At 49.5% G+C, this 26,671-nt stretch overlaps 1 protein-coding gene across 1 annotated transcript in view; it reads right to left on the reverse strand.

Annotated features, from left to right (window-relative positions):
* ZSWIM5 (zinc finger SWIM-type containing 5) overlaps nucleotides 1-26,671 on the reverse strand; it is a 98,421-nt gene that overhangs the window by 21,642 nt on the left and 50,108 nt on the right. Inside the window, exon 2 of the mRNA XM_032695812.1 lies at nucleotides 8,134-8,490. Within this exon, the coding sequence (XP_032551703.1) occupies nucleotides 8,134-8,490 (357 nt within the window). The remainder of the gene's footprint in view (nucleotides 1-8,133; nucleotides 8,491-26,671) is intronic.

Genomic DNA, 26,671 nt, shown 5'->3' on the forward strand with positions numbered 1-26,671 from the left:
TGCAGAGCCTGGAGTGTTCCATGGCTCCAGGGATTGCCCAGGGTGCTCATCCTGCTGCTTCACATCACAGGTTTGTTAAAGCATCAGTAAAGCTCCAGTTCCTGCAAGCCCTTTCCCATGTTTGGAACAGTTTAACAAAGCTATCACTGCATATGGGCTCCAGAGCCCTCGGTTAAACACCTGGTCCTGCCCCTCATTTGCTTTAGGACAGGGGACAAGTCCCTGGGCATCCGTGTACCTGACTGGGAGAGACCCTCTGTAGGAAAGAACAAAGGATCGATAATCCTTCAAAGAGCAAACTGCGACCAGAGCAGGGCCTTTGGCAGTCACATGCATGTGTTCAAAGGCTGTACTTCATCTTCCAGAGAACAGAAAAAGGCAGAAAACCCACAAGTGCCTTAAACAACTTGGACCAAATTTCCCTTGCCTTGCCCCTTTCAATTACCATTTTCTCCCCCAAAGCACTACCCTATCTCCCAATGATGGGTTCCAGGGCTCACAGGGCAGGCAGCAGCAAGAGTCCAGCAAGCAGCGAGGAGCACAAAAGGGAACAGAAATTTGGCTTTTCAGCTCCCTGTTTTTGAGTTCTGCTCAGGGACTCGTCAGGGAGAGCCAATGGCAAGGAGGGACAGAGGTGGCTGGAGGATGCTCCACTCCACTTTGGCCTGCTTCTCCCATCTCATCTCCCTCTCAAGCAAGGAAGAGGGTCAGAGAGCTAAGGGATGCTGTAGCTGACATATTCCCAATTAAATCTTAATGATGTCTTCCCTACTTGACTGGTAACAGAAACCACTTTTCTACAGAGACAGCTTGGGATGCTGTGCACGCCTCAGCCCTGTGCGTTGCTGAACCAGGAGCTCAAATGCAATTCATGAAAATCATGCTCCAGAATACTTGTTCAGCAGGGCAACTGTCTCTTCCTGGCTTGTAAGCAAGACAACACCAACCTGAGGGGTTTTGCTCCTCCAGCAAAGGCTGAGAATGATCCTGACCCAGTAAGATAGTTATTTGTATTTAACGTCCTTTACAAAATTACTTTAATTGCTGCTAATAGTCACTGCCTGAGAGAAGTTCCAGCAAGCTCTAGGCATGCTGAAGGGACAGGATGCTGCTGCTCCCTCTGCAGAATAATTTATAGGCGACACAACCGCGTAATTGGGACGGGAGCTGAAGCAATAGAAAGGAAATCACAGTTCCTGGATGAGCATGAATGCTTTTGCCTACAGCCCCACACATGGCCTGATCCTCCTCCTCTACCGCCAGCGGCCAAGCCCTGCCATAAGCCACGAGGGACAACCACGCCAGGGACAGTCCACCCTGGCCCTCTGAGCTTTTCTGTGCCTTCTCCTTCCCTCCCCCAGCCTCATCCTTATCTCACAGATAAAGAGCAGACAAGCCAGTGATTATCCCCTATCAGGAACCGATGACTAATCTGTCTACCATGAGCGCTTATCCGGCCCCATCCCTAGGTATCCCAGACGCTTGCACTCTTAATATCCTCCTCCCCACCCTCCTGCCCACCACTCCTAGCTGCAGATATCCAGAGCAGCCTCGACTGCCTTTATAGGGTCACCTGGCTGCATCTATAGGGACCAGGAGGTGCCTGGGGTGACCCATCTAAGCTCAGCTCATCCTTGGTCCCTCACCGTGGCCGCTGTGACAGATTAAGGTGGAGGAGTTCTCGAGATGCCAAGAGCGACTGCATTTTTTTGGGGTTCCCCGGCTACCCTCGGTGCTTGCTGCTCTCACGCAGCGTTAGCGACGGAAAGCCCAGGCAGCGAGGAAAGGAGTGTGCAGCTAAATAAAACCTCCTCCTCCCACACAACACATTGAGCACTTCGCACGTTGGGGTTCGGGCCGCAGCCAAATTAGTAACGCGCCTCCCGCGCCTCCAAATAAAACCCAAATTTGCTTGTAAATGTATTTTGCTCTCCTACAAAATATTCAGAGGGAGGGCTGTAATAGCAGATTCCCACACGTGCAACGCAACCCGGCAGAAAACAGCCTGCCCAATTACGCCGGGGAGCTGGATAAACATTTAAGAGCAAACAACGGGATTTGTGCTGGGTTTAAATATTAATGGCAGGATTTGTCCACTTCCCTTTGCCAACGTTCACACCGTGGGGGCTTCGGCAGCGGTATGTGTGACGCAGCTGATGAGTGATTCCATGTCTCAGCTCCAAAGGAGCCGGGAACGGCATGTAAAACAGCCCGGCGCCTGCATAACACATTTCTCATATAGCAGCATTCGTGCTCCAAAGAGCCCTGTTTCAGATGTGCTGGATCTTGGTCCTGCCGGATTCAGATTTAAGGAAACACCATTGCACATCTTGAGTGGAAAGTGTTTCACCAGCCCGTTTACACTGGCTGTAGAAACAGAGATAAAAATGCAATCCATCACACGCCCAGGACTCCCTGCTTGCAGGGGGCTCGGGGTTTAACTGTTTGACAGCCAAGCGAGACTCCTCCAGGCAAATACAAAGACTGAGAAATAAGGACCGGAAAAATCCACAAATAAGAAAACAGAGTGAAGCCAGGCACGGAAAATTCAATTCCTTGCTCAGAAATTAGCTGCCTTACATGAAGAAAACGAAAGGTGCTCCTGCACTGGAACGCCACAGATTTTCAGGGCTAAGGAGGCAGTGGGACCTTGTGGGTCATGCCAAGGCACTGGCACATCCCAAACCCAAGCTCCTGAACCCAAGAAGGGTGGGTAAGGTGGAAAGCACTCCCAGAGCGTCTCACCCAAAGCAGGATTGGTGACACAAAGAAAAAGGGATAATTATTATTTTCAACCAGTGCCTGGAGCTGACAAACTGATGCTAAAAGCCACCCAGGGATAAAGATGACTGCTCCAGCATCGCCACCACGGTCATCTCACTGAACTGTGCCCAGCACCTGTCAGTGGTTTGGGGCCTGGCCATGCTGGCCCCGGGGTCAGTGGTGCCCAGAGCAGGGCTGGCCATGGCAGTGGCAGTTCACAGGGGCCATCTCATGACTGCAAGTGGTGGCGTTGCTGAACGCCTCTGGGCTGCCTCTCCCGAGCCCAGAGAGAAAACAGACCTGAAGGAACAGCTCAGGGAGGGGGGTGGGGAGGACGTGGACAAATAAGCAAACAGCAGAAAACCAGGGAGAGAAAATAACCAGGCACCAGAAAGGAAATGAACTCTAACAAGGGATTAAAAATAGCAGTGAAGCAAGGAATTGAGCTCTGCCAAGGCTCTTGATTCGTTTTCAAGTGGAGACAGGTTGTGGGGGGGGGGTCCTCCAGGGCAGCCTGAAGATTCAAACACACCTGCCAGCGATGGGGCAAGTGAATCTGGACTGGATCCCAGCATGGTGGAGCTCTGTGGTCCAGCTGGTACCAGTATGTGGTACATCCAACTTTGGAAGCTGCTTGTCAAGCACCACTCATGTGCTCTAGGGTCATTTGGTAACCCCAGTGCCTCTGCAGGACAAGGGGGAAGAGCTTCTCTCCAGCACTCAGGTGTGTTATTTTCGCTTAAATCCACTAAATCTACATCAACTCAGCAAACAGGAACATGAATCCCCTGGAGATCTGACCTTCTCCTCCTCCACTGCAGGAAGGCAGAATTTCAAATAGATTTACTGGTGCTGCCCTCCAGACACCGTCTCAGGATGACCTGAAAGTTAAAGATCACCCCAGGACTCCTCAAACATCAGCCCTGGCTCGGTGTGACAGGACAAGCAGGGACTTCCTGCACATTGACCTGGCAGCCGACCTGTTGTGCACAAGGAGCAACGTGGGCCAATGGGTGAAGGGCAGTGTTAGCCCAGGAGTTGAAGGAAGGCTCAAGGTGGTCAAGAATGCATCTGGGACAACAGGGAACGGATGAGGCAGAGGCCTCCTTGCGTCTTTTCCATAAGCAGATCTGGTTTTCCCATGCCAAGGCCTCAGGGTTTTCCAAAAGTCCTCTCCTCCAAGGAAGCTCCTGAGTCCCTGCAGGACCACAGAGGCCTCTTGGTGATTCACACTGGCTTGTTCTTGGAGGGAGTTGCCCTCGCACTGTGTGACAGCAAAGGTTTTGTGGCTTTTCCCACTTCTGGCTGAGAAGAGCATCCCAAGCCCTTCGATGGCATCAGCTGAGCACCACAGGCACAGTGTCATGTGCTGGCATTTCAATGGGGCAGACAGACCGCCCCAGCCACGTCTCCTGGGCTGCAGGCAGCAGCACTCTCTGACATGATCAAGTGCTGCTTCAAGCAGGGTGAGTTACAGAGCTGCAAACACTGGGGCTGCCAAAACCTTCTGCTCCTTACCCAAGGAAGGGCAAGAATTCATCAATGATGCATGAAAGGTACCTCTAAGCCCCAGATCTTCTGGACTCACAGGCACTGTCCTGTCTTTAAGCTTCTAATTACAGATTTTAATGACCACTGTCTGGCCCTGCAGTGGTTTCCATCAGCCTCCTCTCCTTTGCCACAGACTGCAGAAGAATTCAGTGTTTGCTTCCAAAGCCCAGATATTCCAACCAAGTTCAAGGAACATATCTGAGACACAGCTTTCCTTTCTGTACACCCCACACTGATCCATTCTTCCTCTTAAAATAAATTCAAATCATTCCCTACAGGTATGAACCAAAATACCAGAGGAGATAAAGGCTGCCTCCCAAGTCTGCTTGGGATGGCTTGGATCCTGTGCACTGGATGTTGATGGATGTTGGATCCACGCTGTGAGAGCAGGAAAACCAGCACTGCTGTCAGGGCTTATTGGTGCTTCTGAGTTCCCCCTCCTTCACTTGCTTTTGCCCCCAAAATATCCCTCTCTCTGTCTACAACTCCCATTTCAGCTTTTTCTCAGTGTTGCCCTTTCCAGCATCTCCTGGCCCTCTCTGTAGTACTTTACTGCACCAAAGCAATCACTGTCTCTTCCCCATCCACACCTCAGGAAGATGTGTTCGCCCCAGGTTTCACAGTGGTACAGCAAAGCTGCACCAATCCCACCTAATCCCACCAGCATGTCCCACCATGGCTGGTGGGCCTGAGCCACTTTCTCAGCTTGCATATCCCCTGAGCCAGGCTGGTGCCACAGCAAGCCAAGGCAAGCCCTGGGCTGACACCCTCGGAGGAGGGAGGGAGCAGGGTGCCAAGGTGGCCATCACCAGATAATCCTCACTTCACTGGAGTCCTGGCTTCAAGCTCTCCAGTTGCAGATTCTGGATGTCCCCAGCATTCACCCCACTGGGGGAAAGGCCAAGCAGCCATGAGACACTTATGTTGGCACAATGACACCCTCGCAGCCTTGCTCCATGCCGAGCAGTCACACAGCTGGGTTTTGTCCCCTTGGGGAGGGCACACTACAGCACTGAAACCAACCCTGGTCTCCTCACTCCAGCTGCTGAGTGTGGAGGTGCCAGACGCACGAGATGCTCTCGCTGTGAGGACACTGCCCTTTGCAGCAAGGCCACGGGAGCAGAAACGTGACCCACTTCAGCAGGCAGAGGTCAAGTGGGGAGCAGAGCAGCAGGCACACCTTGGAGCTCTACTTGGACTGAATCCTTCGAGAACACACGAGTGCCTTGGCTGCACTCCAAGACTCCATCATTACTGGATAGTTTGCATTTCCTTCTAGGAAGACAGCCGGGAAGATCGGCACGCGGTGCACAGCCTGCGGCTACAGACTCCTGCAAGGAACAAAGCTCTGATGCCCGGAGCCGAGCGTGCCAGACAATGGCTGGTAATTTTCTCTTCCATTCAGGCTCTGCAGGAGGAGAAGGAGCATCCCTGACAGCCTTATTGTACAAAACCAGACAATCCTTTTGCACAACGGGCATTTTCCAGCCAGCCTGGTGCAGAATCAGCTCCTCCATCCCATGTGCTCACCATCAACACGGAAGGAGCAGCCCTTTGGGTGACCAGAAGCAGGTGGGGAAGACCCAATGCTTACATAAAGCTCAATAGACCTGTCCTCAGAAGAAATGGGTGGGGGAAGGAATAAAGGATTCCTGGAGAGGCTGTTCTTGCTCCAAGGTTAACCTCAGGTGTCCAGTGCACACACTGGGCTACCGCTTGGGTTGCAGAGATTGGCCTGCCAAAAGCCACCTTGGTCCCAGCCCCAAGGTGAACGAAGGTGTGACCACAAGGGTCTGAACTAGACACAGTCAAGAACTGTGAACACAAGCCCATAAACCTCTGTGTAAAAGACAGTTAGAAGAATTACAAATCCCAGGATCAGTGACCCACTATGAATGCACGAACCACAGCTGGAAAGGGAGAGATGGGGGACAAATTTGGATCCCCTTCAGCTGGAGACCCCAAAATTGCTCTCCCATACAAAACCTCACATGCCTGCAGCCCTTCCTCACCCTGGGCTCAAGTAGCTCTGCAATGCAGTTGACTGTGCTGTGTTTCTGGCAAGACAAGGAGGCCAAAACTTCCAACACTGTCCAGGATCAAGAGTCGGAGCCCCGGACAGCATCACCCTGAACTTGAATGTGAGCTTTTTGGAGCCTTCCTTTTCAAAGGGGGTAAAATCTATGAGTTATAGGTCATCTTCAGATCATCTCATCATCCTAAGGCTGATCTGCATCCTCCCCCAGGATGAGATGAGGCTGCTCTCCTGCTTGCAGAGGCATTTCCTTGCTTGTAACCAGCTGGGCAGCCACAGGGGTGTCAGACAGGTGCCACCTTCTGTGGGGTAATTCACCATGTCTCTGTTGGTTCAAAGTCGCATGCTAGAGCGCGTGAATTTGCACGAGTCTGAAGGGACCAAGAATTTTTGCTTTGTTTTTTTTTAAAACCACTTGTAAAAACACGAGGCAGATATTGAACCAGAGCCAACATCTGTATCTTTGTAAGACTCTCAATCACCAGCCTTTTGCTGACTCTAGAGCAATAAATATTCAGAGTCTTAAAAGCTTTACTTCAATCTCCTTAGGAGAAAGCAGCCTCAAACAATGGCCAAGAAGGGATCTGGCCCAGCCTCAGCTTCAGCAGATCTGCTCAGGGAGGGAGTGGCCTTCACCAGATCCTTGCAGTATCACAGCTCCTCGCTCTTTTGTAATGCCAAAATTTGAGGACCCCCTGCCCCCTGCAAAAGCCAGTTATTTAGAGCACAACCTCCCACATAGCAGATGTGGCCCAGCAGAGGAGACAAAAGCCACTCCCAACATAGGAGCAGGAACGACCAGATAGAGGGAGGGGGAAAACATCTAAGATCAGAGCTGCCATCACCCCTACAGTGGAGGTGAAACCCTGGCCTCACCTCTACATGTGGATTCAACCAGTTCAGATGATATTTTAGGCTGCACATGGGGCTTTTCATCTTCAGAGCACTTAACGGGTATGTGTTAATCCCCGCAACGCCCTTCCGTGGCAGATAAATGTTTATTATCTCTGCTCTACAGCTGGTGGGACAGGCACGGTGGGGAGCAGACCATTGTTGCAGACCCTGGGCAACCTCCTGGGCTCTTGGAAAGACACAGCAGGAGACCCCCTGAAGCCTGGGCTACTTCCTGGGCCAGTGTAGCAGGGCAGGGATGGGCACTGTCCCCCAGACTTGCAGGGGAGGAAGTCAAAAGCACCTTCCAAACGCAAAGCCCCAGGACACATCTCCACTGCCTTTGTGCAGTAGGTCAGAACAGCGGCGCTCATTTATTATGGGCAAATTAACGCCCATGGAGATTAAAGCTTTATCTCCCGCCGGCTCAGCCGCATCTGACTTAGCAACGTGCAGGGCTGGGGCTGACACCGTGTCCCTGTGTGATGGAGGAGCCACATCCCCACTGCCCCTCTCGCTCTGCAGGGTCCCAGCACCACCTCCTTCTGTGCCGGGGACTAACCGTGCTGTTGTCCTCCACCCTTGGCTTCTCCACTCTACTCTGAGCTGTGCCTTGTGCACCACCAGCCTGTCTGCTCTGCCTCTTCCTGCCTGTTGAAGCCCATGTTTGACAGATAAACACATAAATAAGAGCAGAGGGCAGGATGGGGATGCCCTGATGATGTGGTCCCAACACCCACGCACTAACATCAGTGTGACACTGCCAGCTCTCTCTGTGCAGCAACGGACAACCAGCAAAATGAAGGCCACCGCCATCAGCATCCAAACCACCACCCCAGTCCAAACACAGAGCGAAGCAGTGCCAGGTCACCCAGGGAGGAGGGAGGAATTACCGTGCACTTGGTTGATCTCCGAGTTGGATGACAGGATCTCATCAGCCAACTTCTGGGCGGTGGGCAGCACCTCGGTGTGGTGTGCTGTGATCAAATACTGAACAAACTTCTGGAGCTGGTCCCTGTTCATCTGGAAAAGGGTTTCTGAGATGGGAAGACGGAGTTTGACCTGGTCCGGCTTGCGGATCCTGTACAGTGAAAGCGCCACGACGTGAGCGCAGTAAAAAATGTCCTTGTTCCCGCAGCCGCACGTCACGGAGGTGATTTTGCAGCGGTCGAAGCTGATGGCCACCTTGTAGGTCATCTCTGGTTCTGTTGCAGTCGCTGGCTCTGTCACTGTCCCGCTGAGGTGGAACCCTGGAGAGGGTAAGGAGAAGAAGGAAAGGTCAGGTGAGCTTCCCTCTGACCCCAGCCATCCCTGTAAACTCTGGACGGAGGCAAGGCCAGCCAAGGCTGCTTGAGCATCTCTATGCCAAGGAGCACAGCACCCAGAATACCCCATCCCAGTGGCCTACACCCAGCAACACCCAGCCCCTGTGTACAAACACACTTCTGCACCAACACACACAAGCAGCCAGACTCACTGGTGAGTTTATTTAACAGCCAAACCCTCAGGGGAAGAGCAAAGCTGCTCAGTTCCCATTTGTTTAAGTCTCTCAGACTGTTTCTCTCCTGGGAGTCATTTCCATCCACGCCTCCCTCTCGCTGAATTTGCAACTCACATGAGTGAGGGAGGGCTGGTAGAGAAAGGCCACGTTTGCTTTTCTTTGATGAGGTAAACTAAATGCAAAGCAATTCCAACTTTGTCCCTCAACCAGGAAGAGTGCTCCAGGGCATGGCCACAGCTCTGAGCTCTTGCACCCAGGGGAAACAAGGAGCAGTGACAGGAGCAATCCAGAGCCCAAACTGTGGGCTGGGGGGAAACTGCTCCATCAGCCCCACAAATTGCTCACACTAAATCTTATGGTGCTCCTGACAGTCCTCACCATGCTGCAAGGGGGTGCAGCACCTTTGGGCACAAAGTGTGAAAAAATGCCCCCAAAGGTGGATATACCAAGCAAGTGAGGGACGAAGTCAGTGATGAAAGACCATCAAACTCAATCTGAAAGGGAGCCTCAGGAAGCCCTTCTCGGGATCCAGCTACTGAGTGGGTCCAACATGAACACTTTGCACTTGCCCAGCACCTGGAAAAGGGACATCTTTGTTCCCCCATTCATCTGTCTCATTCCTCCAAGGAGAATGAGGCTGCACCAGGAAGTTAATTAACATGGACAGGACCATCCGGTGCCCCTGTGTCAGAACCTGGTGTGGAACCTGGCACCCCACACCGCCCATCCCAGCCCTCCTCCCTGAAGAGGATGCTCACTTTTCTCCATGCCATTGCAACCTTATTAAGCCTGTGTATGTACAGGTAGGTCCCTGCAGAGCCTGCCATCCCCCCGGAGAAGGCGGCAGACAGCTCAGAGGCCTACAATTAGCGACAGAAAAGGGAAAGGGGTGGTGGGGGGGTGAAGATTAAAATACATTAACTGCATCAAACCCTTGTGCGTTTGCCAGCTCTTACAAAGGCTTTCGGAGACAAATTCTACCAGAGGTTTTTAATAAATGGCATCAAAACCAGCTATTCACTGCCAGTCTCTTTAAAGCCGCGCCAAAAAACACATTCAAATCTGATTAAGCGTCAAGGAGGTCTGCTTTTACTTTAGTGCAAGGGAGGGGGAAAAGCAGACCTGTTCTGCTGCCATCACCCAAACCCCACCTCATGTGGCCAGCAGAGCAGCAGGGGAGGGATGGACAGCCCTGCACTACCCTCTTGCTCGCACACTGCCAGGAGTGGAAGCGCGGCTGCGGAGGTGCTGGGCTCAGCGCCGCGGGAGCAGCATGGCAGGAGCTGACGAGCCTCCCCCTCCACACAAGTCCGTCCCCCAGCAGCCAAACTATATAAATCCCGAGGATAAACTCCAAAGTGTTTATGTTTTACCACTTCTCTGGTTTGCAATGCTTGGCAGGCGGCTCCGACTCACTGCCAGTTTCTCCCTAGTTTACTTTTTGAACAAGTTAAAAGGATTGGAAACCGCGTTCCTGAGCAAGTATGTATGTATATGCTCGTGTGTATGCCCGCAGGCACATACACACGTATATATAAAACACTCTAGGACAAATTACTGGCCATAAACACTGCCTTGAAATGCTTACTTTAGCGGGACTGCGGGCCAGTCCCCACTTGAGGCTAACTGGTGTAAGGCTGGAGGAACTCATATAACCAAATGACCTGTTTCAGACAGGTATAAGTCTGAAAATACAGCAACTGTGGCCTGATATAGCCCCCCAAAAGAGAAAATTTGTCCAGATACTTCCCAGGCTCTTCTCAGGCATCCCAAAAGCTGTGCTCTCCCATCTGTCCCAAGAGCCAGTCCCCACAATTCATAGCTGGGGTCTGTACATCGAATGGGACCGTCCAGTATGTCAACAACTGCCAAATTCATCTGGCACTCGAGCCCTAAGTAAAGTGTTGGTTTAGATTTTAGCTGTGGTGGCAGCAGGTTTCTTTAAGATAAACTAGGAACTCTATACAGAACATTTGTCAAAAGTTCAGTCAGAAATTAAACACGGTAGAGGGGGAGAGAGATGAGCTGGCAGGAACAGAGGCATTATTTGGAAATATTTACATTAACAGGAGGTCAGAATGGAGCTACCACACTGCACCCTATACTGTGGCCAGGTCTGCACCCCAGCACCCACAGCGCAGTAGCTCAGCAGTGATGGGTATCATTGTCTCAGAGACGAGTGGTAGCTAAAAGGTGGGTTATGGTGTGAATACTCCATCATCCATCGAAGCATGCACTCCTGGTCCATGCAAAACCGTGATGCTATCATCACCAAAAGGCTACAAGTCACCCTGGAAAAGGACAGCTGTCACTGTACCCTCCTCTCGGTTCATCTCGCATCCTAGAAGCAAGAAGCATCCTCGGAGCTGTTGATACCAGCACTTCAGTAGAGAGAAACACAGCCCTGCTCACAGCCATGGGTTCTGGATAGCACTGAGAGCAAAGACAGACTCTCCTCCGTGTTCTCCCCATACATTTCAATATAAGACATTCCTACAGCCAAGTGCTTATCTAGGACTTCATCTTCTGTTCTTAACATAAACTTACTTGGTGTTTGATTTGCTGCCAGCAAAGTGACAGTGCCAAGGCTTGAAAACCATGGAAAAGAAATAATTAAATACCATCTTGTTAACTACAGACTCATTATGTCCCATCAGAGTTTACTTTTGTCCCAAGAACAACGTTATCTTCTCCCTGCCCCAGAACACCCTCTCCTACTTTTACCACGGAAGCTTCCCAGTGGATGTCTCTTTGATCGAGGTTGCAAAAGGAGCTGAGTGTTCATAACTGCCCCAGAAAGAGCACAGAAAGGTGCCAAAAATGTTCACAGGCACACAGGGCACAACGAGTCCATCTCCTTCCTAATCCCACCCATCTGACCCATCAAATGGGGACAAAATACCAGAGGAAGGACCTTCCTCGCATTACCACTGCAGGACATTGCACATCTGATTTACATTAAAACAGGCCCAAGAATTGTCTTGTAGAAGTTTGTGAGCTCCACAATGGTGGGACTTACAAACTCATCAGCTGGGCAGCATTCTCCTCTTTGGAGCAGACAAACCCTGCAGGCTGGGAGGAGGATGGATCCACAAAACTTCCCTGGGCTCTGAAACAGCTACATAAGATCAAGCCTTTCGCAGGGATTCCAGTGCAGGAGACTTTGCTATTAGGACAACAGCATTAAGGCCTCAACAGAAGCATCTTTAACCAAGATGGAGAATTCTTTGATCTCTAAACCTACTCAACCAAAAGGAGCTTTTCAAACTTGTCCAGTTCTGTAATAGCAGACAGTCTTTCAGCTGGACATCTTTAACCCAGATGTCCACATGCCAACCATCAAGAGAAACCACTAGCCTGTGCTGCAGCTCCAACCCACCACGAGGCCAGCTGTAAAGACTCCTCATCTTGCATCCTCCAGCAGATCACTGAAGGTAAAGCCAACATTCAAGCTGGTTATATTGAAATACCTGAAGTTTGGAGACAGGCAGATCCCCAGGTGTAAATTTAGACTCTAGAAGCAAGCAAAACCCAGGTATAACCCCTTCCCTTCTCGTAACTGTGGCATCAAGAGCCTTCCAACACCTGCAAGGCAGGGGAAGGAGAGGAGGACTCTACAGCTACCACAGTAGTCAAGAACCCAAGCACTCAGCTCTGCTCCCTCTGGCAGCTGCTGCTCACAGCCATCTCTCAGATTTCACACTGCAGCCCAGACAGAAGTCACAGTTGTCATATGCAAAGTTGTGCCATTCGGAAAAAATTAGCTCACTCTTCCCAGGAGTGGCAGTCGTTTGCCTTTCACGGAGTGTTAGCCAGAGTGGAAACCACCACAGAACAGCAACCACCTGCAGGACCTAACCCTGAGGATGCTGCACTGGCATTGTTGTGCAACAGGATGGGGACTAATAACATGTGGGTAACTTGGGGAGCACTTTTTCACATCACTGTGGCTCCTCTGTCTCCTCCACAGGCTTTTCTTGGTCTTTGTGGCAACCTCAAAGCAGGGCAAGGAATGGCTCTGCAGAGGGAAACACTCACCACATCCATGCCCTGAGCAAGAACCACCAGTGGGATGTGGCTGGACACTGTACATGAAGAAGTCACCCCACACCTGACTGTCAAAACCTCAAGTGACCTCCTAGAACCTGAGGCTGATATTTTGGGCAGCCTCTGTTAGGAGCAACGTGATGGAAAGTCCATCCATGCAGCTTCCTGAAGGCACCAGCCACATCCCCTTGCATCCTAGCCAGACAGTGGCTGTGGCAGACAGCAGCTTGGCTCCTCACTGCTCTTGTACTCCATGCTCAGGTCCCAGGACTCCACCTCAAACCAGACTAACCCCACTTCAAATCTCTGTTTGGTCAGCTATGCCTTTGGGCAGAGGCAGGAGCTCTGCAAAACCAAACGGGAACGAATGCAGGGATATTTATGGGGCTCAGCAGATGTAGATGAGGTAAACTGAAATTCTCAGTGCAAGTTGTATACACTAGGTTAACGTGACCCAAATATATTTTTTTTTAAATTTCCAAACCACAGCGGAAAGTTATTTTAAACTAAAGTGATTCCAAGCTCTTTAGTGATTAAATGGACTGCAGCTCCAGCTCCTAGTGGAAAAACCATTTGTTTTTCCACTGTGTGAAAGCCATAACTAGCAATGAATAATAATTGCCGTACCAAGTGTTATTTATAAGCCATTCTCAGTCACATTTCCGTGCCTCGAAACAGCAGCTTTCTAAACATGAACTTAAAATTGGTCAATATTTGTAATGTAGACAACACCCACGGGAGGAAGGTGTCGGTGCACTCGGGCGGTGGGAAGAGGAGGTTAGTAAAATCTCCCAAAGCTTTCCGGCTTCTAGATCAATTCCTCCAGCCGGCTGATGCTGACAATTGCTCAGTCCCTGACCTTGCAGTTGGAAAGGAGATGGGCTCATGAACTCATTTGCACATGACAATGCTCCAGCAAAGTGAATCATCTGCCTCCGATAGTAACGGAGAGTATGGCGTGCCCCAGCCCTCCCGGGCTCCATTCAACCAGCACAGGGCTGGCCTTTTGTGCTGCCAGTGCAAGAAAGACTCTGCTGAAGATGTGTGCAATTAAACCCACTTTTCTTGTTGCTCTTTTGATTCAGGGGCTCAATGAGAGGCACCCTAGGCAGGTGTTGTCACACACAGATAAAATGTGCCTTTTCAGAGCACTGGCAGACAAAAAGAAAGAGGGTAAGGCTGAATCAATTGCCATTTCTCCCTTGCAAAACAGGGAATCCAGGCTTCCAGTGAGTCAATGAGCAGAGCTGCTATGAATTTCCATCCTCTCTCCTCCCCAAAGCTATTCTTTTTCGTGACCACAGGCAAAGGTGCTGCTGTTGAGCAAGACCTTGGCAGGGATGGAGGAGGCAGGCGATGGCTGTCCAGGATGATGCTGTCCCAGCAGGATGCAGCCACTCTCCTGCTGAATTACTCCCCTCACAGCCCTCCTCCCTGTCCCCACCATGCTCCTGTCCCTGCCTGGTCATTACCACCCTGGAAAAGCACCTCTACTTTCACAGAGCTAACAAAGACCATTAATAGCCCCCAGGAAGGAGCCATGCCTGCAGCTGAGCTGCTGCCAGAGGAGGGGAAACAAAGGGATACGGATGAGTTGGAGAGGATGCACCGTGTCTGCAAGTGTCCCCGCACATACCTACAGCCTCAGACACCAACTACCACAGGTTTACAACAAATATTCTTCTATCATCTCTCCGGGTAGGCCAGGGAAGAAGCAGGAGCTGCAGCTGTAAACAGAGGAGATGCAGTGGGGCTGTTTGTGCTGGAGGGAGCCGTAAGCTCCTCTGAGCAGCTGAGTAAGCTGGAGGGACGCTCTCTTTGCCATCTGCTCTGATCCCACAACACCTCCTGCAAATGAAGAGTCAATCCACTGGTTTCTATCCCTGTTAACCTCTAATCAGCCAAGAGAACTGGCCTCTGCCTTGCTCTTTATCCGAGCCAGCTAATGCGTGAAGCACACCGCGCTTCCCATCTGCTCCAGCATTACTAGAGTTAAAGGACAAAGCCGTTTCCCTGTCCCGAGCATTCACTTACACAGATGCCCTTGTATTAACTCAATTTCCCAGTGATTTCCATTATTACCCTTACGAGATTTCTGGTGTTTGTTTATCTAGGAGCCTGAAATGGAGGTTTTTTTCCCTCCCCCTACCCAGCTCAGGGGGTGGCTGGCCCAAGGGCATGATCCAGACGACTAATCTCAATCTGTGACTTTACCCAAAAATATTCAAAAATGTTCTCCATTTTCCCCCAGCCTGGAGCGCTCTTTGTTGCCCTCCTAGTCCTGAAGAACCAGGTTTTTGTGCCTTTGTTGCCAGCCCCAAAGCCAAGACCACCCTTTCCGACATCACCTTCCACAATCTTCCGACGCCTGCCTGTGAATGGTTTTTAATCTACCCAGATGCACAACCTGTGCTCTGAAGACATATGGTTTGGGCAGAAAAAAGGAAAAAAAATACAATCGGTTTTAAAGCTCGGTCTGATTTCCTCTGCTGAGGTGCAGCCTTGCAAGCTGAATTCCTCTGCTAGCAGGTCAGATCCAACTGAAACCAATCCAAATGCCAGCTTTGCAGCCACATAAACAACAGGAAGGGCTTGAAGAGAGGATGAGTTCACCACATCTTTGCTAACATGTGCTGCCCACGTAATAACTAGTGGCAAAACGCTGTCAAGTCTCTGCTCTTTACTGCTACAGTATAACTAACAGCAATCTTGAATATAAAGAGTTTTCTTAAAAGCATGAGAAATTAGGAAGATGAGGATACACAGTGGATTGTTTAGTAGAAGTGGTGAACGCATCATTTCTACGTTAAGGGAGAAAAAGCAACACGTCTCTTCGACCATCCCCAAAGCATCTATGAGTTCATGAGCGGCTATATCTGAACAAGGAGCAACATGGTTACATTCCTTGTTGCAGCTCAGGTGTTTGCTCAACAGATGCGGGGTTGTTTTCAAGCATGAAAGAAAATATCCACAGGGAGGAAATTCACTTTTGCTGGAGTTTCCGGGCTTGTGCGTGCCATCAGTTGAGGCTGCCACAGAGCAGACCCAGCCCTGTGCCGTCACCACCTCGGCTGCCTCAAGGAATCTGATGGGAGATGCCAAAACTCACACACGAGGCTCAGCTGGGGTCATCTCCTGACTTCAATGGAGCCACCCAGATTTCCAACAGCTGAGCTGCTAGTACATAAAAGGGTTTTAATTAGGAAATGCCTCTTATCCCTCCATGCAAGTGTCACCATGATGGGATCACTGAACTTCATCACAGTCAAAGGCAGATGGAGCAGCGCTCTTCCCTTCATCACCTTTTTTATGTGGTGATTCACAGAACTCTTAGTCCCACAAAAACATAATTCCAGCCCCTAAAAGCAAAGTGCTTCCCATGCCAGAGCCCTTAACCTGTTGCTCCCGGCTTAAGGGTTCCTCCTTGGGTACCCTCTGGTTGTGGAAGAAGTTGCTCCAGAGTCATGAAGATCCTTTTCTCTCAATGTATTTGCTCCCCTTCTTGACCTGCTTTTCCGAGACACAGCCTCTCCCTTCTGCATTGGCAGCTTTTCCAGGTCTTAGCCTGAGGCTGGGGAGCAGCTTTAGATTTTGTCTCCAAATATGCAACAATAAATTGCATTCAAAGCATATTTTGCCATTTAGAGCTGCCTCAGGAGCAGGCCATCTTCGGACCAAAACACAAACTCAATTTACCAATATCGTAAATCAAAAGCAAAACCAAGCCTGAGAACCTCCTGACTTGTCTTCTTCCCACATTTTGGCTTTGCATGGGGCAGGACCAGCAGACAGCTTAACAAGAACCAAAATCAAACCAGGGCACTGTGCAGCAATGGAGGGAAGCAGGACACCACCCTGATCCTCCCTGAGACACCAGACCTTAAAATAGCAGCTCTACAATTTATAGGGAACTTATTAGTTATAATTTTCCTGGCCCTCAGAAGCCTTCCGAGGGAATGAGGCAGCCTAGATTCAATACGAAAATCTGCTCCAAATTCTTCCCCCCAAAAAATGCTTTTTCCGCTAAGAATAGACCTTTCATTTTTAAGGGAGGATAAAGTCTGACTTTCTAAGTTACTGGCAGTGTTGTTAAATGAACGCTGTATTTACAAAGCATTTGTGGCAATGGTCTCAATAACAAATCTGCTGAAAAGGTCAATTAACTTCCTTCCGAGAACCTTGCTTTTAAGTCAGAAAAGGGCTCTGCATTGAAATTGCTCCCCCAAAGTGGAAAAAAATTTAAGATGACACCATTTTGCCATTTCTGCTCTCCACCCCCCATTCAGGAGCTGGGCACAGGCCCCAGGAGCAGGCACCAGGACGACTCCCTTCTCCTGACTTTTACAGCCCTCATTTAGAATAAACCCACCTTTTTTTTTTATATATATATATAATTTCACTAAGGAGACCACAGACGCACACTTTATATTGAAGAAATATTATTATACTTAAAGAGCTCAGCTCACTTCAGTAACTTCATGAAAACTTAGTGGTTTCCTCCCCTCTCTCTGGCCCCCAAACCAATAAAGCTTACATTTTGGAGCTTATTAGGGCTGCTCCATATAGGGAAATTATCTACTCACGGCAGAATAAATTATTCAGCAACTGCTATTCCAGATCAGCCTCCTCTGTTGACATTTTATTCCAGAATCATTTTTGGAAACTCTGTGAGTCTATTTCTAAAGAAAGGGACTTCAATTCCAGGACAGGGAGTCATCCAAATACCTGCTGCATACCGGCCCTTGGTGACAGCCCTGACCAGAGTCATCCCAGAAGAGGAGGTGAGTAGTGTGAAGTCTGGGAAGGTTGACTGCTGTATTTCAACATCCAGCGAAACTTGAAGTGGAGGAAAGCACAGAACTTGATTTCATGCAGAAAAAGTGTTTATCCAGCTTGCTTTTAAACTCATAAGTTGCAAAAGAGGCTGGAGGACTTACACGAGGTGTAAGATTTGCCCCACAACTCTGGGGAAAGCAAATGACTCCTGTCCCTGGAATCTCTGCACAGAGCTGGGAAATAGTAAGGTATATGGGGGCCTCCAGCAGGGCTACACTTTGGAGGGGGGAACACTTTTTAGTAGAAGGGGTGAGTAGAACAGTAGAGATGTCAGGTTTTGCTTCCCACATCTCCACCGTGGCTCTGCGCTGCTCCCGCAACACTCCCGCCCCCACACCAGAGCCCCTCATTCCCTGCTGGCTCCTCACAGGAGAGATGCCAGTGCTTACACACGCCCCTGGAGGGTCACATGGCTTTCATCCATCATGCAGGTGAAGTGTATTGAGGGTACCTGAGAAGCACCAACTCTGACAGCGGAGAGACCTGCAGAGCATCCAGGTGTGCTATGGCAGCTCCCAAGCCCAACTCAACCTGCTGGTGGATGAATTTTATGCCTCTTCCACAAGGACCAGGGTTTTTTTGGGTATCCTCCAGTCCCACTAAACTATACATCACATCCAACATTCCTCAGATAGCTAAAGAGTCAGCTCCATGGAGCCCAAAGGCTACTCCTGAGCAGCTGGACTCGTTGCCATCTCCTGGGCATGGCCACTTCCCCAAGCCCCACAAACGGTTCCCTGACAGAAACACTTCCACACAGGAAGCTCAACACACTGCAGAGGGCAACAGCAGGGCAGCGCGTTCAGGCACTGTAAGGAAAATCAAAGAGGGATAAGAACAACCCAAGTGATGCAACCACATAAAAATCCTCAGTTGCCAGTATCTCCTCTCTGGTGAGACCCTGCAGCGAAGTTCTGGGTCACGGCTGATGAGAAGTCAAATTGCCCGATTCTCCACGACCAAAACCCTCTGCAGAACAGTCAACACGCTTTAAATAACACTTAAAAAACCCTTTTGATCACATTAGTCTTCACATGACCCTTCTGCGAAGTCAGGAAGGCAGCGGGAGGTCTGCAGAGCAGAAACTTCCCCAACAGCCCTCCTTGCTTGAAAGGAATGTGGTTGGGAGACAGATGCCTGACAAACATGCTCTGTTCTCCTGCATCAACAGTTTTCACCATCTTTAGCATGCAGGCATTTCAGGAAAAGCAGATTCCCCTGCAGTGATGCTGACACATTCAGCACTACCTTTTGTCCTTCTGGACACACATTGTCCCCAGCATCTCCCAGCCACACATCGCCAACCTCTGCTTTAGCAAGGAGCATGCAGCTGGAAAGCTGTCATGGAAGATCCAACACGCACAGGAAAATGCAAGCCCTCCTGCTTCTCAAGTTCAAGATGACTCCACAGCTTCACAGCCTCCAGAAACACAAAGGGCCACAAAAGCTGACATCTAGGGAGACGGGAGCCATCGCTCTGCTGGGTCGGCAGTGGTGTACAGGCTGCCTCTGCGAAACCCATGTTTCTCATTAAAACTTCACAGATTTATTTTTTTTTTTTTCTGGAAAAACATTGTTATTCAATCCACAGCCTAGACTGCAGGCTCCTCCGTTTGCTTTTGATGCAGTGCAAACATCCAAAATGACACCGTGTAATGACAAGATCTGTCATCAGGATGGCTGGGGCTACAGTAGAAATAAAAACAAGAAACAAGGGAGCGATCCTTTCCTTCTCCCTGGAAATCATCACAATTAAAACAAAAGGAAACCTATATCGTGCAGTTAATGCTAAATATACAGGATTGAAGGGAAAGGGGAAAAGTGTGATGTGAGACATTTAGTGGCGGTTTTCTCCCATTATGCGCCATGAGGCCCTTCTAGAGGTGGATGGAGAGTCTCCAGCTCCTCTAACCACAGATTTATTCCAGTAATTAAGTCCCTTTACCAAAAAAGGGAAAAGGAAAGGGAAAAGGAAAGGGAAAAGGAAAGGGAAAAGGAAAGGGAAAAGGAAAGGAAAAAGGAAAGGAAAAAGGAAAGGGAAAAGGAAAGGGAAAAGGAAAGGGAAAAGGAAAGGGAAAAGGAAAGGGAAAAGGAAAGGGAAAAGGAAAGGGAAAAGGAAAGGGAAAAGGAAAGGGAAAAGGAAAGGGAAAAGGAAAGGGAAGCAATATCCCAGACAACTAACTGCTGGCTGGCTGAAATAAAACCTGAAAGCCTCATTTGGGTGAAATCTCACCCCTGCAGCTTCCTGCAGCTCCTGGTTAGCCTCCATCCTCTGCGGGACAAGCCAGACACGGCTCCCTGGCAGCAGACACTGCAGGTGCCAAAGGGTTATCAGCACATTTATCTCAATTTGGAATTGGAAGCAACCAAAAACCAAAAATGTAGTGAGCTCAGCATAATGGAAATGAAACAAAGTAAAAAGCAAAACCAGATGAGTGACTACGAGTTGAGTCCTCCCTTCCCTTTGAAAAGGGAAGCCAGTAACTTGAGAGAAGGTGGTTTTACCCACAATCTCAGCAAACGGTTTTAGGAGTCGCCCTAATTACCACGTAACTCAAGTATTACACAGTACTCCCACTTAGAGACGGGAAAGCATTGTAGTGAAATCTGATGGTGGGAAAGATGCCCTCGCCAGGATGACACCTGAAAATGCAGGTGGATTCTGTACTGCCCTGATGCTGGCTGCTGCTAACTCTGGTTCCACGGCTGCGTAGCAACTACCTGTCTTTGTTGCACCAACAGCGTGTCAGACATTACATACCCTCACACTTGGGTCTTGCAGATGAGAAACAGCCAGGAGATAACACAGAGGCCATTTTCTCCTCCAGGAGGTGCCACCTCAACATCTGCTGGACTCCTACGAGTTCATGCCAGGATGCAGACCTGCAGTGCACACTGTTGTACAACCACTATCAAACCATTTGCAGTGGAAAAGCCCCAGTCTGTGGAGTCACATGTGTATCACAGGCACTTCAAGAAGATGCAAGCATGATCTTAAACCAGCAACGTGCAGAAACTAAACTCGGTTTTCTTTCCAAAGCTCTTGACATTCTAAGCAGATACGATCATTCTTGTCACGGCTCAGGACTTTTGAGTACTTGGGTTTAGCTGTTGGGTGATGTTAACATCACCCTGATGCACATGCAGCCAGACTCCACCATCATCTCCACATTCACACAGAAGGGGTATGTACAACACTTAGGGCCAGGCCACCTCCAAACCAAACACAGCATCACCTCGGGTGGGAGTCTGAAGGAAGCAGCTGTGGGTTTCTGGCATATAAAGAGGGCTGAGACCTGACCAGCACCACACATTGAATGATGATGTTCATCTGGAAGAGCAACACTGGGATTGCCCAGTGATGCACAGGGGAGATGAGTCTGTTCAGTCGTGCTGGGTTTCAAATTTACCCAGAGCTAAAGGAGACGAGAGCCTCAAAGTTCCCAGCAAGACCAGCCTAATTCCCCCTGAGCCCTTGCTCAGAAGACCTACTTGCATAAGTTTACACCCAAGACTTGTGCACACAGGGAATGGTCATTCTTTACCAGCTCTGATACCGATGCACTCGCCTCAAAGGCAAACAGTCCTTCAACAACACACGTGCCAAATTAAAATGATTCCAACCATCAGCAGCCTCTCTCTCTGAAGAGCAACTGGCATTACTTATTAATTTGCTTCCTCAAGATAAACAAGAAATTTATCAAAATCTAAAACAGACAAGGAGTATACAGGGAAGCAGAGGGACAGGGGATTGCCACTTGTCTTTAAAAAACAAATACTTCTACGCTAGATTACACTTTCCACTTGCTGTTTCCCCCAGGAGCCAGTTTCCACACTGTGTGTTTCCACTGCAGGAGACGGAAACCCCCAGACTTCTTTGTTAGGCTGAGGGCTCAGTCCTCTTTGAGGGCAGGAAGCACCACATTTTGGATTTAGCAGGTGAAATGTAAATAAAAATAGATATTTCGAAGTAAAAGCTAAGTGCATCTTAGTGATGAGCACATGCACCTACAGGGTCTCACAGATCATGACCGTGACATCTTGCAGAGGAGGTGTATTCTTTTAAAATCAATTCAGTTCCTTGTTTAGAGAAACTGCTCCGTTAAACCTAGAGATGAGCTCAGCACGGATGGACAGATAAACACTTCCCAGGAGAGCTGAAAGCAGAGTCTCACTCCACCCAGCCAACAAGTAGGTGATACTCGTGGGTGGAACCAGCAGAACAAAACTCTTCAGTACAGTTTCCTACATCATCTACAATGAGGAGAAAGGGCTGGAAGGACAATGAGGAGCAGAGTTCCCATCATGCTCCCAATCTACATTTGCAAAAGCAAAACGTCCCCTGTGAATCTTCCACCCATGCAACAGCCACTCCAACAACCTTGCTTTCATACATCCCCCCTTGTTTCTGCAGTCATAAGGAAAGGATTAAGAATTGCTGTTTCCAGTTCAATAAGAGCTATCAATCACATTGGTACACGGGGCCAAAGGAGAAGCAAATTACATCCATAGCATATCCAGCATTTGTGCAGGCAGGAGTGCGTGGGAGATAAAAGGGAAAGAAAATGCACAGCAGATAATCAAGACACCTAAAACACAAGTGGTAAGTCCACAGTCATGGTTGCCTTCAGTCCTGGTGGTTTGCTAAAAATCAATTTGATTTTTAAGTGAGCAGTGCAGAGCAACAGCACTAAGGGCACCTCTGGGGCAGTCACAATCACTCCACCAGACGGGATGTCTGGGATGCCATGAAGCCCTAACTCCTCAGCCTTCCCCTTAATGAAGGTGTGAAATCTCACATTAGCATCCTCACCATCTCCAACCACGTTACTGTAAAAAACACAGCTTTGAGAACTCTGTGCCACCAAGAGATATTGCTGGATTTGGGCAACGGGTATGAAATGTGCTGGGGTGAGACACCACCAGATCTTTAAGCCTGAGTAAACTAAACTAAAAAGAAATGAAACCCAAACCCACTGCAATATCAATCCCATTGCAGACTCTGTTGAGCTCAGCTAATCCCAACTGTTGTCCCCTTCTCCTACTGTTTTCTGGACCACACCAGCCATGGGGCTGCCCTGGGCACACCTTTGCAATCCTCACACCAAACACTTGGGAAACACTATCCCAGTTCAACGTCCCTGGAAGATGTGATGACTGAAGGGTCACCAGTTGACATCTCCAGGCTGCCCTGCGGCAAGTCGACAGCCGAAACAGTGTGGTGGAGGCTGGCACAAGTGACAAAGTCAATGTTGGGCAGTCCAGCCTCTTGTTACCCTTCACCTTCCAGTCCATTGTTCACCCAGCTCCTCCACGCCTGGGGTGGGCTGTGGACATCACCCAGTCTCCAAGGCAGATGCTGCTGAACCCAGCTACTGCCATTGAAGATACCAATTAAACTCACCTTGAAATTTTTGGCTTCCTGCATCTGTGCCGGTTGGATAGTTAAGCTGACACCTCTGCACATTCTCTTTGTCTGGAGCCAACAGATCAATCTGCCTCAAACAGAGGAGATCTCTTTTTAACACTCCAACGCTAATGAAAAAAAATCCCCTCTGGTGAAAGGAAAATACTCTATCAGAGAAGTTTTATTAGCCTTTAACCATGCAAAGTTGGGAGCTCGTCCCCTGTTTAATTCTAATACTCCAACTCTGTTAAACATTAACTGTATAAATAATCAAATACTTCACATGACAGAGCCATACTTCCAATATGGGGCATAAAACCCAGAGGGTAATGAAGGGTGTAGTCTTCTGGTCTGAAGGATTTCCAGCGCTCTCCAAAGAGCAGAACAAAGGCAGTCCCTTCCCCCTCCTCTGCCTTCAAAGCAAAAGCTTTGATTCACTCAGCGAGACCACATCAAGCCAGAGCACAGGCATGCGAGTGGTATGTATCTCATCATTCCTCCCTGCTCCAGAGACACACGTGAAACTATCAGCCACTGTGTGGTCTCAGTCCTGTCAAACCACCTGCATCCCTTCCTAAAACACCCCAATTCTCCCTGGCCCCACTGGCTGGCAACCTCTGAGTATCCTTCTCACCTTTGCTCCGCGTTGCTGGGGAGGTGGTGTGGCACCGACCCACCCAGTGCACATCAGTCCCAGACACAGATCCTTCCACCAAACCCTGCCGTTGCTTCTTCAAGATGACTGTTCTCCTGGCAAGAAGCACTTGGATGAGACAGGAGCTCCAGCTCTCCAAAAGCCTGTGGTCTTCCACCTGGCTTGCAAAGGCCACAGACTCAACGCCACTGAAAACATCCCCGGCTTCCATTACTTAGAACAAGGATCACAACTGCCTGGCCACCTTTGAAATGAAGCTCTTGCCCTCTTTGGGCTTTGGTTTCCCTGACTGCAAAGCTGGGATAATGTCCCTTCTGGGCCTCACAGAGGTATTTTAAGGAGCAGGCTGAAGTTTGGCTCCTTAGGAAATGACTGGTGCATTTACAAAATGCTGCAGAAGAAAAGATCTATAAAGGAAAAAAGCCTGTTTGAAAGAAGTTAAAAATGAAAAGCTGCATTAAAAATATATAAACCTGAAGCTGACCATTCCCCTCTTCCAAGGTCAAGCTAAGGTAATTTTTTGGCATATGTAATCATCTGATGTCCAGGACTTCCTTGGTTTAGACTGATGCTCTCACTTTCATGCTGACTGAAAAGCTTCAAGTGATGTCTGATAATCAAAGCAGCAGGAGCCAAATTGAGAAACATTTGACCCACAGCCCTGCCTAAAACTGCACTTTCAGTACTTCTGGAGCTGACTTTGGAAAATCAGTATTGGCTTTGCCAGAACCCAGGAGAGCCATTGTGCATTAATTATTGCTCTCGCTCTGCAGACAGACATACAAAAGATAAAGACAATTGTGAGGCTTGTTCAGAACAAGGGATCCAGCACCAGGTCTCAGCACAAGTATTTTCTCCTTACAGTGTTATTCAACCACACAGATCCTGAAGAAAGCCCTTGACTGAAGGCCCTCTACCTACACTGCACAGGAATGCACGGACTCACCATGACCCACATGATTTTTGTCCACACTGATAAGTTTAGCTTCAGCACACAGCACCTGAGCTGTACAAAAAGCGACCTCTCCCAAGCACAGCCATCACACCAAGACCTACATTGTTCAAGAAGTCAGCAGAACTCCTCCCTGTCAGCTACATGGCCAAGAGAAGACCCATCTCCCACACTGCACACCCAGCTGTATGGATGAGTGGGGCTGTGTATGGTCCATCACTGCCACCTGTATAAAATTTAGACTGAAATTGTACTGTGCTGGTATGGGGACCTGTTTCAGCAGCAAATTCCCCTGCTTCTCCCAGCAGGACCCTGATTTATCTCCTCCTCCTGCTGAAAGGTCAGAGTGCAGATGGGCTCTGTAAGCACAGAGAAAGGCTCTTGGTTTCTAGCACATCAGCTGTGGGGTGGGGGAAATCAGATGTTGCGTTGCTGGGGAAATGCTTTTTCTGGTCAGCCCATTGTTTTCAGTTTGCCCCTCTCAGCACCCCCAAGAATGGTCACACAGTATGTATGAGAACATGAGACACCCCTCAGGGGTCCCCAATCTACCAGCACCGACTGGAGTAGCTCAGGCTTGAGCCCAGCTCTTTGCAGACACAGCCCATCCCACATGCACAGAGTTTGAGTACACAGAGAGTGAACATGAAGGGGAGAAGGGTCCCAGATCCTTGGGACTTTGCCCCTTCAGAAAGCCACATTGGGAAGGGCTTAGCATGACTTTACAGAATCCGCAACCAACTTACAGCAGTAATTCAGATGTCATTAAATTACTGGTGCAGCACCAAAGCAAGGACCTTCTGCGAGCATTGGACACGAGCCACTCAGTCCCTCCTGGCTCCCTCACCCACGCTGACACACTTCACAGGCACGCTGCCCACGCCAAGAACAAGCAGCCTGCTCCAGGGCCGATTCCTACGACACCTCCCATCCTTATTTAAAATGGGAGATAGCTGGTTTCCCTGTCATACATGGTGCAGCGCCAGCCACACTGAACAGGCTTCATCTAAAACACAACCCACTGCCTTTCCAAGTCAAGGGGGAGATGTTCTCCCAGTCTGCAGACAGTAACTTCAGAAACCCTTAAAGCCAAGTGCTTGGTCCTGCTTTCCTTGAAGAAGCAAAGGCAGAGAAAGCACCACAGCTCCCTGATGGCTGCTTTTTCTGACAGCTCCTTCAGCGAGATGGAGCTGCTAACAGAGCTCTTCCAACTCTGCAGCAAAGTTTTCTAAACAAGTCACACCAGACAGGGACATGGAGATGCCAGGGACATTTCTGAAGTACTACAGTCATTGATGAAAGTCACTGTTGAACAGATTTCCTATTGAAAAGGTTAAATCTAGAAGATTTAACTAAACACTCATCCCAAACAGAAAGATAGGTTTTAAGGTCAAACAAAAGAAGCAAATTCACCCAAATGACTGTGTCCCAGCCTCTGGTGCCTCAACTGACAAACCCAACAGAGCAGCACAGCCCTCCAGCCACTGCCTGTCCCATCCCTCTCCGTTCCTGCAGTAAAAGCACAGAGAAGCCAGGAAAACCAGATAAGGGTCCTTCTGAGGAGAAACAACCCCATTCCTCATGGAGCTGATGGAAAAGCCCTGCCAGGATTATGTCCAATGGCAAGACAGCTCACAGAAAGGGCTCTGGGGAAACATCCATGTAAGCTTTCATTGCACCTACGCTCTCCCCAAGACATCTACCATCACTCCCCCTGGAGGCACGACACTCGGGTCACAGTCCAGGTGGAAGGTCCAAGAAGCCCCAAAGCAAGGCAGAGTCAACAGGATCACACTGCACACCTCCCAGATGCAGGAACCTGGGGCTGGAGGCACACAAGGCAGACGGGATGCCATGGTAGAGCTGCCGCCGCCAACATCCTCCTACACCAGACACCCGCTGCTCCAGCACCACCGGCAACAGGCCGTCCAGACCTGGGAGGAAAAGCCAAGAACCACAGCAGGAGAAGGGTGGATGCAGAGATGGGAGAACCAAGGGCTCTTCACCTCCCACACAGCCACGGAACCGCAGCC

This window comes from Chiroxiphia lanceolata, chromosome 9 (genome assembly GCF_009829145.1).
Source record: "Chiroxiphia lanceolata isolate bChiLan1 chromosome 9, bChiLan1.pri, whole genome shotgun sequence".
NCBI lineage: Eukaryota > Metazoa > Chordata > Aves > Passeriformes > Pipridae > Chiroxiphia > Chiroxiphia lanceolata.